Raw genomic sequence first — 17,178 nt, forward strand, 5'->3', positions numbered from 1 at the left:
GAGAGAAAAAAAGATGTGTATATGTTAGAAGAGTATTACTTGCCACTTTTAATGACTTATACTTGAAGTGCTCACTTTTATTTTAAAATATGTAATTGACAAATACATATTGAATATATTCATGGTATCTACCATGGACAATTTTACACACACACACACACACACCCATTGCAGAATGATTACCACAATCTAACTAACGTATCCACCACCATCCATGAAGTTCATTAGATGCTGAGAACTTAATCATCCTATAACTGAATTTTTCCCACTGTGCTTGACACCTAGAAAATAACCCAGAAGCATATGATATGTTGAAAGTTGGCTTTTGTGACCAAGGAATGAAACAAGAAACAGGTGGCTCACACCTGTAATCCTAGCTACTCAGGAGGCTGAAATCTAAGGATGTTGGTTCAAAGCCAGGCTGGGCAGGACAGACCAGGAGACTCTTATCTCCAATTAACCATCATTAAACTGGAAGTGGAGCTGCAGCTCAAGTGGTAGAGTGCTAGCCTTGAACAAAAAAGCTTAGGGACAGCACTTGGGTCCTGAGTTCAAGTCCCAGGAGTGGTGCATGCATGCGCGCGCGCACACACACGTAGGACACTCTTGATATTTCAAATCTATTTAGGGCAACATGGACACTGACGCGCCAGGCGCACCTTTGGCTCTCATGTATGACACAGCAGGTCACGGGTGTTGGATAGACATTTACCCTGACCCCCCGGCTTACCTGAATTATTATTGTTGTTGTTGTTGTTGTTATTTTTGCCAGTCCTGGGCCTTGGACTCAGGGCCTGAGCACTGTCCCTGGCTTCTTTTTGCTCAAGGCTAGCACTTTGCCACTTGAGCCACAGCGCCCCTTCTGGCCGTTTCCTATAGATGTGGTGCTGGGGAATCGAATCCAGGACTTCATGTATACAAGGCAAGCACTCTTGCACTAGGCCATATTCCCAGCCTCTTACCTGAAATTTTGACTTGAGACACGACCCCATCTCCGCCGTCACTGTGCGCTCGAACCTCCACCACGTACTCGCCGTCGCGGGGGATGGGCAACTCGATGGAATGCTTGTGCGTGGAGTACAGCTTGCCGTCGTGCTGCCCGTCGGGCCTGTAGAGGACCTTCCAAGCCAAGAAATACATAGTCACCAGGGCGTCCTGAGGGGCCAGTGCCCCCAGACTGCACCGTGGCGGCGCTCGTGACGTTACACCAGAACACCCGACAGCACTCGTGACGACACATGTCAGCACCACGACAGCACTCATGACTTCAGTCTACGTGAGTGTGTTTTACTTTCCATGATGACCGAATGAAGATGAAGACAAGACACAGAAGGAATGTGTCGTCTTTTGAAAAAAAGTATAAGAAGAAAGTTCTCTAAATATATTGAAGTAGTCTAAAACTCCTCTCTCAATTTTGTTTGCACATTATTCCTAAAGGTTAGTATCTCATACAAGACATGATAGGTAGGTTATAATAAAGAAAATATATAAAATAATCCTTTCCTTTTAGTTTTGCTGTGTGCTGACCAGTATGATCATTGCCAATTTTTTTAAAAAATAAAAAATACTATTGCCAGGTGCTGGTGGCTCCTGCCTGCAATCCTAGATACTCGGGAGGCTGAGATTTGAGGACTGCAGTTCAAAGCCAGACTAGGCAGGAAAATATGTGGGACTTTTATTTCCAATTAACCAGAAAAAAAGAGACAGAAATGGAGCTGTGGCACAAGTGGCAGAGTGCTATCCTTGAGCAAAAAAGGGAGAGTGATGGCCCTGAATTTAAGCTGTAGTACTAGCACATTTGAATAAACATTCTGTGTCTCCTCTTCAAGGCATCCCCCGCCCCAATGCTGCAGTTGGAACTGAGGGCCTTAAGCTTATCTTTCACTAGGCTTTGCTGCTCATGGCTGGCTCTCCATAACCTGAGCAAATATCCAGCCCATCATTTTGTTAGCTGATTCAAGGTGTGCTCTTAGGAATGTTTTTGCCTTGGCTGGCGTGAAACAGTGGTCTCCAGATCTCTGCCTCCTGAGTTGGATAGGATTACAGGTATGAGCTACCAGCACCCAACTTAACACTATTCTTTCAAAGCAGTTATTCTTTTTATCTAACTTCTTCAACATAGCTCTCCACAAATTCACTTAAGACATATTCTCATTTCAGAATTTGTCATGAAACTAGGCCATCTGACTGTTTTCACCAGCAGAATGAGCGAGCTGAGCGAGCTCCACTGACATGGCAGGCACATGGGTCGCAGGTGTAAGAATGCACCTTTGTGAGGCAGAGAGGTGAAGTTCTTGTTTACTTACCTTGTATCCCGTCACTGTAGACTCATTGGACAGTGCGACCACGTGGTCCCAGGTGATGATGTAGCGGGAGCCGGACCTTACAGAACTGATGATCCTTGGCGGCTGGCTGGGAGCTGTGGGAAACATTGGTGTGCAAGCAGTGATCACCAATTCCAACCTTGGTTCTGCAGAATTCACTGCATCAGGAACGGCAATGGGCTGAAAAGCATGCTGCCAGCTATCAGCCTGTGAAGAGTGTGCTGAGTGGATCCACGGGCAGGGCTTTCTTTACTTCACTGGAGGCGATGAGGAACAGGATCATCTCTCTCTCTCTCTCTCTCTCTCTCTCTCTCTCTCTCTTTCTCTCTCTCTCTCTCTCTCTCTCTCTGTGTGTGTGTGTGTGTGTGTGTGTGTGTGTGTGTGTGTGTACGTGTAACTGTCCTGGGGCTTGAACTCAGAGCCTGAGCCCTGATCTTAAGCTTTTGTGTTCCAGGCTAGCTCTCTCCTATGTGAGCCACAACTTTGCTTCTGTTTTTTTTTGTGTGTGTGTGTGGTGTTTTTTTTTTTAATGTTTAATTGGATATGCAAGTCTGGAAGTTGAATTATGATCCTCATATTTCACCTTTCCTAGTAGCTAGGATTATAGGCATGAACCATTGGTGCCTAGCACCAAATCTAGTCTATTTTTAAAACTGCTATTTTCAAGGTTAGTACAAATCTCCACGTATCCAAATCTGTTTAGTGTTCACTGTTTTCAAACTTAAATCTGTGGAAGATAGCACAGATTTGGCCTTCTTTTAAGTTTATGAGTATTCAATGGATTTTTCTTCTGCCTCTCCACTGTTCCTTCTCATTCATCCTCTGGAGCTGGCTCTATATTTTCCTACTCAACCTGGGGAGACACAGTATTTATCCCAAACATTCCTCTCACGTGCTCTGTGAACCTTCCTTAGGGACATAAATCATGGCTTTAAATCTCACAATTGTAGCTGTAACTCAATCTCTTTCTTACTCTTTATTTGTTGGTCATGGTGTTTGAACTCAGGAGCTAGACACTGTTCCTGAGCTCTTTTGATCAAAGCTAGTGCTCTACCACTTTGAAATACAGTGCCACTTCTGGGTTTCCAGTGGTTCATTAGAGATAAGAATCTCATGAACTTTTCTTGCCAGGGCTGGATTTGAACTGTGATCCTCAGATCTCAGTCTCCTGGGTAGCTGGGCTGAATCCCAGCATGTCAAGCAAAGAGCTGGTGCTCACTCTTCTATTTTCTCATGGCCTACATTCATGTCCAGATAAGTAGGGAGTTATCAATTGTACCTGCAGAAAAATCCCCACTTCCTGTCAGCCATGGGCAATGCTCTCCTCAAATACTCTCAATTCTGGTCAGCTATGAGCAACGCTGTCCTCAAATACAAGCTCATCTGCTGGTTGGTTCTCCGGCTTTTGCTGTTTGAAGCAGGGCCAGGGCTTTCTCCCATAATTTTTTAACTTGACTAGTACTCTATCACTTGAGCCACATTTCACTGTCAGCTTTTTATTAGTTAATTAGAGATAAGAGTTTATTGAACTTTTCTGCTGGGGATAGCTTCCTGAGTAGCTAGGATTACAAGCATGAGCCACTGTACCCAATTTAGCTATTTTGTTTGCTTGTTTTTGTCAGTCCTGGGACTTGAACTCAGGGCCTGGGCCACAAGGCAAGCATTCTTCTATTGAGTTAAACCTTCAACCTCATAATTTTTCTATTATCATACATTTAAGGAAATGACAGAGTAGATCTCAACCCCATAATGGACAACAAAAATCTTCCCACTGCTTTCTGTGATCTCACTAGGAAATTCTGTCTCTAAGGACATTTCATAAATTTTCTAACCCTAGTGGTAATCATGATTCAGGATTCCTATGAAAAGTTCCCAAGTCCTGCATAAAAATTCTCCTTTTAAATATATGTCATTGGCTGCTAGGTGCTGGTGGTTTATGCCTATAATCCTAGCTACTCAGGAGCCTGAGATCAGAGGATCGTCATTCAAAGCTAGGCTGGGCAGGAAAGTCTGTGAGTGTGTCTCTTAGTTCCAATTAACTACCCAAAAGTCATAAGTGTTGCTATGGCTCAAGTGGCAGAGGGCCAATCTTGAGAAAAAAGATCAGAGACCATGCCCAGACCCTGAGTTCAAGCCCCAGGACCAGCACACACACACACACACACACACACACACACACACACACTCATACATACACCTATGTGTGTATGAATGAGTAGATATATATATATATACATACACATATACATACATATATACATACACAAAGAGGTATCAACTTGAAGCTGAAGACATTAGGATGGTCAGAAGATCATAGTAGAATAGATGGTCTTATATGAACAGTGAGACAGTACATTAGTAAGATGACAAGCATAATACTCAACATTTAACTTTCATTGGCACTATGCTATGATGAAGATGTCTAAGTCAAGCATAGAAAAATGAGCAGCTACTATCTTTCATAGGCTTTTAATGAATTCCTCTGGGGAAAAGAAAATGTTAAAACTAATAATTATAGAAAGTAGCCAAGTTAGTTATGGTGCACAGCTTTAAGTGGGGACTTTCTAAGTGGGGGACTTTCTAAGTTCTGTAATGTTATTGCTATAATGGACCTGCATACATTAAATAGATAAGGCATTCTTCACATTATTTTGTTATCTATAATAAATAACAATGATGTCAAAAGTAAGGAAGGAAGGAAGGAAGGAAGGAAGGAAGGAAGGAAGGAAGGAAGGAAGGAAGGAAGGAAGGAAGGAAGAAAATCTTGTGTAGCCAGGCACTGGTGGCTCACATCTATGACCTAGCTACTCTGGAAGCAGAGATCTGAGAATCAAGGTTCTGAACCAGCCTAAGCAGATAAATCCATGAAACTCTTAATTCCAAACAATTAGGAGAAAGCAGGAAATGGAGGCATATCTCCAGTGGTTGAGTGCCAACCTAAAACAAAAACACTGTGAGAGCGCAAGGTCCTGAGTTCAAGTCCAATATGAAATAACAAGTCTTGTGTGAGTATAAGAGATGTGGCACACCAGACGGGGTGGGACGGCTCAACAGAAAATGGCTGTGCTGGGTCTGCATCATGACTGACAGGTCTGCAGCCAAATGACACTCACGCGCTTTCCTGGTGAAGGTCTCAATCACGTCACTTGAAGGTCCACAACCAGCACTGTTGCAGGCTCCCACTTCCACAAAGTACTGAGTATCAGGCAGGAGATTCTCCAGCCTGGCTGAGTACTCCTGGCTGGGGACTTGAACCCGGTGTGCAGCTGCTTCCTTGTCGTGGGCCGCCCAATATCGAATCTGCCAATATCCAAGATGAGTAATATTTTTGTCATGATTTAGACTCATTGATTGTGAAAAGTTGTTTTCAACTGGCTGTCACTTGGTGTTGAATACCAAAGATTTTCAATTACTATATTCACCCTTTTATCAGCCTTCGAATAAGGCAATCTAATTTACAAGACCAAAAGCAAATCCTCACTGGCTGGAATAGTTTTGCATTGATCAGAAAGTGAAATGGAGATCAAAGGAGAGGGAAAAAGGAGAGGGGAAGAGATAGGGGAGAGGGAGAGGGAGAGGGAGAAGAAGAGGGAGAAGGAGAGGGAGAAGGAGAGGGAGGAGAAGAGGGAAGGTAGAGAACCACCTTAAAATTCATTAAATCAATCTCTTAAATATAAAACTGACTCTTTAGAAATATTTCTGACAGTAAAATTTTAAATAATTTTAATGGTTATTTTTCATTTATTTTATCAATTTTATGTTTACATGGTATGAAGAAATTGAACCCAAGGCCTCATGCATGTTAGGCAAGCACTTTACCACTATGCCACATCCCCTGATCCTGACAATAATTTTGATCTTTGTGTGTGTGTGCACATGTGCCAGTCCTGGAGCTTTAACTCAGGGTCTGGGCACTGTCCCTGCTCAAGGCTAGTACTCTACTACTTGAGCTTCACTTCCAGCTGTTTGGGTGGTAAATTGGAGATAAGGGTCTCATGGACTTTCCTGTTCAGGCTGGCTTTGGAATTTGATCCTAAGATCTCAGTCTCCCAGGTAGCTAGGGTTACAGGCATGAGCCATTGGCACCCCATTCATAATTTTGATCATTTACTATTTGCTGTTTTATTTATGTTGGCATGATTTAAAACTTGTTACGAACTGTTTATGAGAGTTTAATGGAAATATACATTGCATAACAAAAATATTCATTATATTGCCTAGAATGTGCCAGAAAAATTTCCTATGCACCTATCAAAAAGAATGACATTGCCCCATTCCTAAGGAAATAGAAAGAGTTGTAAAAAATCATACTAAGTGAAGTGAGCCAGAGCCAGAGAAACACAGACTCTATGGTTTCCCTCATAGGTATATGTCTAGGATAGTCCTAGCAGAAGATCATAATAGCTCAGTAAGTGAAATAAACTCCAAGATATGGGAACAAGCAGTTTACCATTGCTGTTTTTATTTTCAATGTACTATGGGAAATAATTTCTCTTTTCTTTTGTTTATCTTCCGTATGGTTTAGGCCCTGTTGTCACTGTATTTGATTTTGGTACCCTGGGTATTGTATATATGTTTATCTGAATTAGGGAAGGGAAGGGGGACATCAAAATGGTGAGACAAAGGGAAAAAGGCAAACCAATACAGCAATACTTACAAGACAGGAAACTAACTGTACAACTTGGGGGCAGGAGGATTGTGAAAGAGGGAAAGTGGGAGAAAAATGAGGGAGGAGTTAACAAGTTTGACAAGAAATGTACTCACTACGTTACATATGTAACTGTAAACCTTCTGTATATCACCTTGACAATAAAGAAAAAAATTTCCTCCAGCTCCTTTCAGAAATATGGTGTGTAGTTATTTTCTTTTATTCTCTATAGAAGGAATAGCAAATAAATGTGCCAAAATGACTTGATAGGTATTGAGATCATTTACAAATATTTTTATATCTGGGCACAGATGGCTCTCACCTATAATCCCAGCTACTCAGGAGGCTGAGTTCTGAAAATTGAGATTCGAAGCTAGTTTCAGCAGACATTTTGAAAGACTCTTACCTCCCTCCAAGTTATCAGAAAAAATCCAGAAGTGGAGTTGTGGCTCAAGTGTAAGAGTGCCAGCCTTGAGCAAGAAAGCTAAACAAGAATACAAGGCCCTGAGTTCAAGCCCCAGTATTGGTACACACAAAATATAAAATATTTAGAGATTATTTCTTTTGTAAAATTAATTCAATCTTCTTGTCTCCTAAAGTGTAAGAAAAGTTAGATTTATAACTTGAGTTTTTCAAAGAAGGACTGCTTGTTGGTCAGAAATCTGCAATTTTATCCAACACACAAATAAAAAAATAATTTTTTTTTTTTTTTTTGGCCAGTCCTGAGCCTTGGACTCAGGGCCTGAGCACTGTCCCTGGCTTCTTCCCGCTCAAGGCTAGCACTCTGCCACTTGAGCCACAGCGCCGCTTCTGGCCGCTTTCTGTGTATGTGGTGCTGGGGAATCGAACCTAGGGCCTCGTGTATCCGAGGTAGGCACTCTTGCCACTAGGCTATATCCCCAGCCCTAAAAAAATAATTTTAAGTGTATGAATATTTTACACAATTTAGATGCACTGTATAAAATAACAGGGTTTTTAATTTTACAAGTAGTCAGAATGCTTGGATCAAGACATCTAATCTTACTATAGTTCTACACTTTTCATTTATAGTGGCACACACAAAATCATTCTAAAATGGACCTGGATGACCTGAATTCACTTGATGAAAGGAAGACTTATATGTAGGTTGAATGTACTTCTGAATAAGAGCTAGTTACTGGTTAGTGATTTTCTTTGTTTAGAGATGCTGATTTTGTCCATAACAAGAGAGTTTTCTGCTGGTGTTAAGAGGATCACGCTGACATCTGATTTGACAAATGAGGGCGGATGATGTGGAAATCTAACTAGTGGCTCCCAGGCGAACCCATAGGTAGAGAAGATTGCTGAGGAAGGGACCAGAGGCTCCTTTTCAAGGTCAGAATAGCTCCATGCTGCAAATATTCCCTGGAGCAGGAGGAAGATGACCTTTCTCGATGTGGATATTTGGATGACATAACACTTTAGGCCTGTTCCTTGCTAACACAAACATTTATGTCCCAGTGAAATGCCAGGCACTTTGTTAGTATGCTCTCAACAAAGCTGTGATGGTAGAATTCATCAGTCTTACAACAGGATTCTGTATTTTTATCTTTTTCATTTTGCCATAGTAGGGGTTCAACCCAGGACCTTGCATGTGTTAGGCAAGTGCTCTTCCACAGATCAATGTCCTCAACTCATTTGTGTTGTATTTGTTTTTTACATATCTCTGCCTGGGCTGGCATTGAACTTGTAACCCTCCTGCCTCTTGAAGAATACATTAAAGGCAGGTGCTACCTTACCCATGGGTTACTGAATTTTACTCAGAGTCTTGACTGGGATACATACCATATTAAAATATTATTCCATTATAATAGCTTTCACATCCAGTTTGAGGAGTGAGAATTTTTAGTCAAAATAAATTATTATACCAAAGGCAATTTCTATGAGATGTTATGTTATGTTAAGTAATAATAAGAGACATATCCTGTCATGTTAACTCAAACTCCCATGATGAAATTGACAAAACAGAGGGGAAGAACAAAAGAACAAAGCTTTCCTTAACTTGTTGTTTGGTACTATATCCTAAATGGCCTGTTTCTTTATTTATCTGATTCTAGCTAGGATCTCTATATTCACAGTGTCCATTAAAATTCACAATCAGAGCCAGGCACTGGTGGCTCATGCCTAATAATCCTGGCTACCTAGCAGTATGAGTTTTACAACTTGGGATCTGAGGATCAGAATTTGGAGCTAGCCCAAGCAGTAAAGTGCATGAGACTTATCTCCAATTAAGCACCAACAAGCCAGAAATGGAGCTGTGGTTCAAGTGGTAGAGTTGTAGAACACCAGCCTTGAGAGAAAAAGCTAAGGGACAGAACCCAGGCCTTGAGGTCAAGCCCCAGGACTAGCACACACAGACACACACACACACAGACACACACACACACACACACACTACAATCAACCAAAGCAATAACATGGCTACTCCACAGTAATGGAAACAGTTACTAGTGTCCAAAACAATTCCTGATTTCCTTATTTGCAGCTGTGAGAGTTGTCTGATATTTTCACACGTACCTGACCTTTACATTTGAAAGTGTCTAATATAGAACAGTCTGATGATATACTCCTTAAGCATATGTTTACACATGACTTACATCTCAAAGAGTCCTAAAGGAAATAGTACTGGGTGGGCATATGTAAAATGTGGCCTTATGCTTTTTTTTTTTTTTTTTTTTTTGTCTGAACTAGTTGCAGACTGAACAGAGAGGTAATTTGCACCCTTAGATGATAGGTTTGAACTGTGGTATCTTGATCTTCCTGCTGAGTTTGTCATTGTGGAAAGCACCTACAGTATTCCATGAGAAAATTGTTGGAGAAGGGTAAGCACAACTGATGTAATGATTTGGTAAGTTACCAAGGTGCCCCAAAGATGAGGCATGAATTATTGGGAATATCGCTACTAGATAAGTAAATAAAAACAAAGCAAGTCCCTGCTTCATTAGAAGACTATAAATTCCTTTTCATATTCTAAAACAACTATGGTTCCTCACAGGATCTCCAAAGACTGCTGTGTCCAGTGTTAGCTCCTAATTGTGGTTAGTTATTAAACACGGTGGTATTGTCTCATGACATCTCCCTTCATTCTCACTAATTGGAGATAAGTGTTTCAGGGCTTCCCTACTTGGGCCGACTTTGAAACATGAACTTCATTAGGATTACAGTCATGAGCCACTGGTGTCTGTCTTCAAACTTACTTCTTTAAAAAAAATGAGATATAACATTTGTACACATTGATAGAAGAACATTATGCTAATTCAAGGTATATACCTGATATGTAATAGTCAAGTCAGGATAGTATCTGTCTTACTCTTAACCATTATCTTATAAATCCCCCAAATCACTCAGCAAAGAGAATACAGTATTAGTTATTCCATCAACCAATGGGAACACAGGACATTAAATGATGTAATTCCTTTGAGAACTTAGAAAATGCATACTTTCATGTTTGTAAATAAATGTATTTAGTTAGATAAAAAATTGAACTCACCTGGTAGCTTTCCACTATTTTTTCTAAAACATGCTTCCAGTGAACTGAAATCTCAGAAGAGGATAAGACCTTAACACCAACTTCTGTAGGGGCTTCACTGGGAGCTGAAATTAGATGAAAATACATTTTCTTGGAGGCTGGAAATGTGGCTTCGTGGTAGAGTGCTTGCCTACCATGCATGAAGCCCTGAGTTCAATTCCTCAGTACCACATAAACAGAAAAAGCTGGAGATGGTGGTGTAGGGTGCTAGCCTTGAGCAAAAGAAGCTTAGAGACAGTGCCCAGGCCCTTAGTTCAAGCCCCAGGACTGGCAAGAAAACAAACAAACACATTTTGTTGGGTGTTGATGCAAAGAAATTTGAATAATACTCCGATGTGAAATAATTAGGACTGTAAGTCAACATTTTGAAAATAAGGTCAATAATTTTAGTATATCTTTATTTTTAATGATACTTTTAGTTCATGGTCATTGGTGATAGATGAACACACATGTTCATATACATAAATAGGTATGTAGACATGCATGTATACATACAGACTTTTATAAATTATGGTATGCTTCATAGAACTCATATAAATCTATGAGTAAGAGCTTATTATCTTATTTCTCAAAAGTGTTCTATTTAAGAAAAACTTTTGATATGAATTAAAATTAATTACATTTAGTGTATCAGTTTCATCTTGCCAAAAATAAGAAATCTGGTATTTATTATAGAAATTATTCATTGTAATAAATTTTCTCCTACTTGAGATTTAAAGAAACTATCAATACATGATCATATTATTAATGAAAGTTCCTTCTTTTATGTTCAAGCTAAGATCAAAAATCAAAAAGTTGAAACAAGTTGTAACATCCATTATTTCTTGGGCTCAGGAAAGCTTTGATATATCTAATCTCCAGACTGGGCTTCAAGTCAAATATGTATCATAAAAAGCCTCTGTTCAGGGGTAAAATTAATTTACATCCCTTCTGAAATTTACACAAAGAATCCAAGGAAACCTCTGAGCAGGAGTAATCAATTTTTATTGTCTTTTATTAAAAAGTCATAATCCGATTTAATGTTAAAAATGTAGGACACACGAACACTGTTGCCTTTCTAAATCAAAACAATCATGTAGCACTAAGATTGATTTCATACTGGTGGAATGGAAAGATTAACAACTTACACAGTTTCAGCATATGTGAGTTTTATGAAAGCCTTCAAAATATTTAGGACAGAAATATAATGAAAAACAAATGGCCATATGTAAATAGATGGACAAGTAGGACCTTTTGCCCTAAAGCTGACTTGAGCATCAAATAAAGCAGAAAAGAATTGGTACTGGATGAAAAGGGAGCATGTAATCTAATTTAACTTTCATTTTCTTTTTTTTTTTTTTTTTGGCCGTCCTTCCTGGGCCTTGGACTCAGGGCCTGAGCACTGTCCCTGGCTTCTTCCCGCTCAAGGCTAGCACTCTGCCACTTGAGCCACACACAGCGCCGCTTCTGGCCGTTTTCTGTATATGTGGTACTGGGGAATTGAACCTAGGGCCTCGTGTATCCGAGGCAGGCACTCTTGCCACTAGGCTATATCCCCAGCCCTTAACTTTCATTTTCTCTGTGAGATATAGTCAGAATTTTTTAATTTGTTAAAATTGAGTCAAGGTATCACAGTCCTGCTGAGTAAGCATCGGCAGGAAGGGTGTCTATCTTGCCATTGGGAGGATTCCATTCCTTGATTATGAACTTAAAATAGATCTACTTTTTATTCTTTTGGGGGTACTTAGGATAGCTAAGTGACTCATGTGACTACCTTTAATGTTTTTACTTCCAGGTAAATTTCATTGCATACATTCAAGGTATCATGAGATATATAAAATGGCATGCTTGCATGGAAAGTACAGATCAGGAGATCATCAGAACACATGCTATGGAGGAGGAGGTGAGTTTGTTCAAAAGGCATGGTGTGCACACTCAGAACTATTGCAGTGAAACTGCTGCATATAAACAAATGTATTCTAATTAAAGAAATGAAAAGCCTAACAGTTTGAATGAGAAATCAGAGAAAATAATTTTATTTTGTTTAATCTTGAACTGTATGATATTTGGAATTTATATAGAAAGGCATCTTTGAGCATTATGTTTAGTTAAACTTTCTAGGAAAATGGGAAGTTTAATGTCAGTATTGTTTTTCTTCCTTAAGTGGTTAATAAGATGAACTTTTCTCTTTCAAAGAACAATTTTCAACTGACTGATCTTCTTTTCATATGATTCATCTAGATTCCCTTTAATACAATTCAAATCCTTTGTTGACAGTCACACAAATATAATGAATTTTGAGTCAATATTTTGGGCGACTTTATATAAAAACAACATACATAAAAGTTTTAAGTAGTAGACTTTGTGAGTATACTGACACACTGAAGTTCAATCAAGTATGGAGAATTTCAGATTATAAAAGTGTAATACAGAGGCCATGAATAATAGTTCAAGGCTAATTATTTTTATAAAAATTTCCTAATGACCATGGATACAACCTAAAGAACCAAAAAGATGTTTTGGGGAATATTTTTGTCATTTCCATAGAAAAGTTGCCATTTTTATTAGCATACATTTTGCTTTGCTGTCATGAAGCTGGGATTGAACCCAGGGCATTGTATAGACTAGGTAAGGTCTTAACCACTGAGCTATATGCTCTTTTTTTTTTAGCACAGATTAATTATACAAGGAGGAGGGACTTCATTGTGACACTTCCATGTATGTGTACAATGTATTCCTGTTACTTCGCCTTTCCCAGCTTCCTTCTTCTTTATGCATTTTAAAGAGGTTTTCTTGTTCTATTTTCATACTTAGAGGTTGGGATTTTAATTCGGTTCAGAGTAATACTCATTTACTAAGTATATAGTAATATAAAAAGGTCTTAGGCCAGGTGCTGGTGACATTCTCTTGGGATCCTGTCTACTCAGGAGGCTGAGATCTGAGGATCCCGGTTCAAAGCAGAAATGTCCACGAAACTCCAATTAACCAGCAAAAAAAAAAAAAAAAAAGACAAATGAGAATGCAAGGCCTGAAATTCTAGCCCCAGTACCAGCAGACAAAACAAATAATAAAGAAATAAAATAATAAGGAGGTTCTAGAACACAGAACTGGAAGAAAGCAAACTGAACACTTATGGGTGAATAACATTTTTTCTTCTTTCCCCATGGAATTTGTTTTACTCACCATCCTGTGCTGAGTTAATGACAGCGATGAGGCTGTAAGGCCCATCCCCTTTGTTGTTGAAAGCTTTAACTTTGACTTGAAAGGCAGTGGAAGGGCTCATGGATTCGTCCTTATGGACATATCTGCCAGTGTCTGGATTAGTAACTGTCACCTTTTTCCATTCTTCTCCATCAAATGGCTTAAAGGCCACGATGTAACCAAAATTGTTGCCATAATGGTATTCTCTTGACAAAGGCTACATGAGAATGAAGATATGAAAATAGGTTATAGGTTGTAATCTGTAAGGGGAGGACTCCCAGGAGAAGAAAGAGGCAGCTGGAAGTCTTTTTGAAAAATCCCACTTTATTTACCCTGACTGACAATGCCAGGGCAAAGACATGCTAAAAAACCATAATGACCTCATTTTTTTAAAGCTACATTCTTAGCAATCCTTCAGCATTCAGGGTCTCCCAGAATGGGCCTTTCAACTGTTAGTTTCTCCTGTCTGGGTTTCCCCAGCTCTCACAAGGCCCCTACCAGATGTTTTCTCTTTCTACAGGAGAAATTTTGGCTGGTGTGAGCCACTAGTGCCTTGCTTAAAAAATGTCTTTTTATAATTTAAGAATTTTTAAAGTTATCTTTAAGTAGTTGTACAAAGGAATTTTAATTCAACAAGTCAATTTATGAGTACAATGGATCAATGAATAGGTTTTGATATAAAGTGTGTAAATGAATCTTGGCCTGGGGTTAAACAGGTCCAGAGAAAATAGTATACATTATTACTTGGCTGCCCAGAGGCCACAGAATTAAAAAATGTGTCTGGTATTTGATATTTGAATGCTTAATTTTGAGGGCTCATGAAGCCATACACATCTGGTATCCTTTGAATCTCAGGAAATATCTACTAAGTTAAAGGAAACATATTAATTTACTTTAAAAAACCAATTATTTATTCCGGTTTATAGATTGAGCATTGCCTTTTATTTTCAATTAATTTCAGAAAACAACATGGGCTTCAGGTGGAAGACAGGTAAAGTGTCAGTTGATCACAAATACTTAGAACTTACCGCCCATGTAATGGTCAGCTCTCTGTTGCTTCCACCCCCGCCTCCTACATCAGATGGAGCCACATTGGGTGCTGAGAGAAACAAAGAAATACACAAAAGAGCAACAAAAACGGAGACCATGTGATTTGTTTTTCTGGTAAGAGAGTTCTTATTTACCACAGAAACCAGGAAGCTTTCTTTCACAAGGAAAAACAAGCCATCCATAATATATTTCACCAATTATAATAACAGTGGCTCATGGAGGCTGTAATGATGCCAAGATAAAAACTGATTCATTGCCACAGGAAATATGCCAGTACCTTTCAGCAGAGAATCATGCAACAAGTTAGCTTCTACTCTCTCTTTCTGCTTTTGGTGTCCTTACATTTAATATGACTTTAAAAGATTGCTTGATACACACTCTCAAACTATTTTTGAGTGCAAATATTTTACAATTCTTTTTTTATTTTATCTTATTTATGGTGCCAGTACCGGGGCTTTGTTCAAGTAATGCTCTACCACCGAAGCCACACCTCCATTTCCGGCTTTTTGCTGGTCAACTAGAGATGAGAACCTCATGATTTTTCTGCCTGAGCTGGCTTGGAACCACAATCCTAAGGTTTCAGCCAGATGCGATTACAGGCATGAGTTCTTACTCTTGAACCCTATGCATTTCTAACAGCTTAGAATTTTGTGGCTTTTATGTTTCACTCTATCAATAAATGTTAAAAGACATTCTGTATTCACATTAACATGGCATAATGTTTCCTTAAGGAATCCAGAAATAAGAGACATCTAAAATTGTCTCATAAGCTCTCTCTTCCAGTTCCTAAGTCTCTTCTGGAACATTCCTCGATCAATAATTCCCATCCCCCTCCCCCATCCCATGATACCACCTTGGGTTTCTGAGCTGGAAGAGTCTGCAGGCTACAGTTTCTGTGTGGGAAGAACTTTCCTGTCTGCTACTTCCTCTTAATCCCCAAGCCAGCAGCACATCCCAGTCATGAAGAGTGTGCAGGGCCTGATAGATAAGATTTTTTTTTAACTTTACTTCATAATTACTTTTTAACAACCTAACATGTGTTTCTACTTCTTTGTGTCCAAAAACTCTCCTTGGGAAAAAAATATCATAGAATTGCTTTTCACTGCCAAGCTCCTATAGTCTTTCTTTTTCTTTCTTTCCTTCCTTCCTTCCCTCCCTCCCTCCCTCCCTCCCTCCCTCCCTCCCTCCCTCCCCCCCTCCCTCCTTCCCTTCCTCCCTCCCTCCCTCCCTCCCTCCATTCCTTCCTTCCTTCCTTTCTTTCATCTTAGAAACCCTTTCAGGTTAGGCACTAGATTTTGCTGGGTGTGCATACTGAGCTGTTAATGAGATGGGTGCAGATGCACACGTACCCTCTTTCTGTTCTCCTCAAATGGCAAAGTGGGGGGAGATTCAGGTATCCAATGAGAAAGACATACTTTTTTTGTGTGTGTGTGTGTGCTGGTCCTTGGCTTGAACTCAAGGCCTGGGCACTGCCCCCTAGGTTTTCACTCAAGGCTAGCACTCTTACCACTTGAATCACAACTCCACTTCTGACTTTTTGGTGATTAATTGGAGATAAGAGTCTCCTTATCTGCCCAGACTGGCTTTGAACTGTGATCCTCATATTTCAGTCTCCTGAGTAACTAGAATTTACATGCAGGTGCTACCAGTAACCTGGATAGACATACATTTTTTCTCACACAAAGATGTTAGCTCTGTGTGAGAGATCATTTCCAAATCTATTAACAATTTAAAGATGGAATGTCAATTTTTTAGGAGTCCCTAAGTCCCTTCTCAACAGAACCTGGCCACCCCATCCTCAGAGTGCCCACTGAATTTTGATTCAGAGAGACACACTTAAAATTTCCATATGCTAGCCATTAAGGGAGTATGTGTGTGTGTGCGTGTGTGTGTGTGTGTGTTTATGTGTGTTGAAATATACATAAATTGTACAAAAACAAGGGTGTGGTTTTTCCTTATACTGAAAAAGCTAAGTGATTTCATTTCTTCTTGAAGAAATTATTAAATATGATGTGTGTGTATGTGTGTGTGTGTGTGTGTGTGTGTGTATGCACGTGCACATGTGCGCATGCCCCAGTACTTGGATTTTGAACTCAGGGCCTGGGCACTGTCCCTTAGCTTTCTCACTCAAGGCTGGTGCTTTATCACTTGAGCTACAGCTTTTTCTTCATGGAGATAAAATCCTCACAGACTTTTCTCCTCAGGCTGGTTTCAAATCTCAGTCCTCAGATCTCAACCTTTTTAGCTAGGATTATAAGTAATAAGCCACTGTGTCCAGCTGAAATTTGAGAGATTTCAATTTACTGTTCAACTATTATCACATGAGCGTTAGCAGATAAAATGGGGTACACAGGGACACTAAAAGATAAAGTATTGGTAGCTTTTATGCTAAAATACACATTGAAGGCTGCTATATTAAAATAATTCTG

At 39.7% G+C, this 17,178-nt stretch overlaps 1 protein-coding gene across 3 annotated transcripts in view; it reads right to left on the bottom strand.

Annotated features, from left to right (window-relative positions):
• The window catches only part of Cntn1 (contactin 1), a 289,165-nt gene that overhangs the window by 21,436 nt on the left and 250,551 nt on the right, over positions 1–17,178 (bottom strand). For all 3 annotated transcript variants that reach the window (XM_048366305.1, XM_048366315.1, XM_048366324.1), the window contains 6 exons: positions 14,728–14,798; positions 13,682–13,916; positions 10,481–10,584; positions 5,438–5,624; positions 2,307–2,419; positions 963–1,119 (listed from right to left, as the gene is read on the bottom strand). In XM_048366305.1, coding sequence (XP_048222262.1) covers positions 963–1,119; positions 2,307–2,419; positions 5,438–5,624; positions 10,481–10,584; positions 13,682–13,916; positions 14,728–14,798 — 867 coding nt within the window. The remainder of the gene's footprint in view (positions 1–962; positions 1,120–2,306; positions 2,420–5,437; positions 5,625–10,480; positions 10,585–13,681; positions 13,917–14,727; positions 14,799–17,178) is intronic.

The sequence above is a fragment of the Perognathus longimembris genome, chromosome 1 (genome assembly GCF_023159225.1).
Source record: "Perognathus longimembris pacificus isolate PPM17 chromosome 1, ASM2315922v1, whole genome shotgun sequence".
NCBI lineage: Eukaryota > Metazoa > Chordata > Mammalia > Rodentia > Heteromyidae > Perognathus > Perognathus longimembris.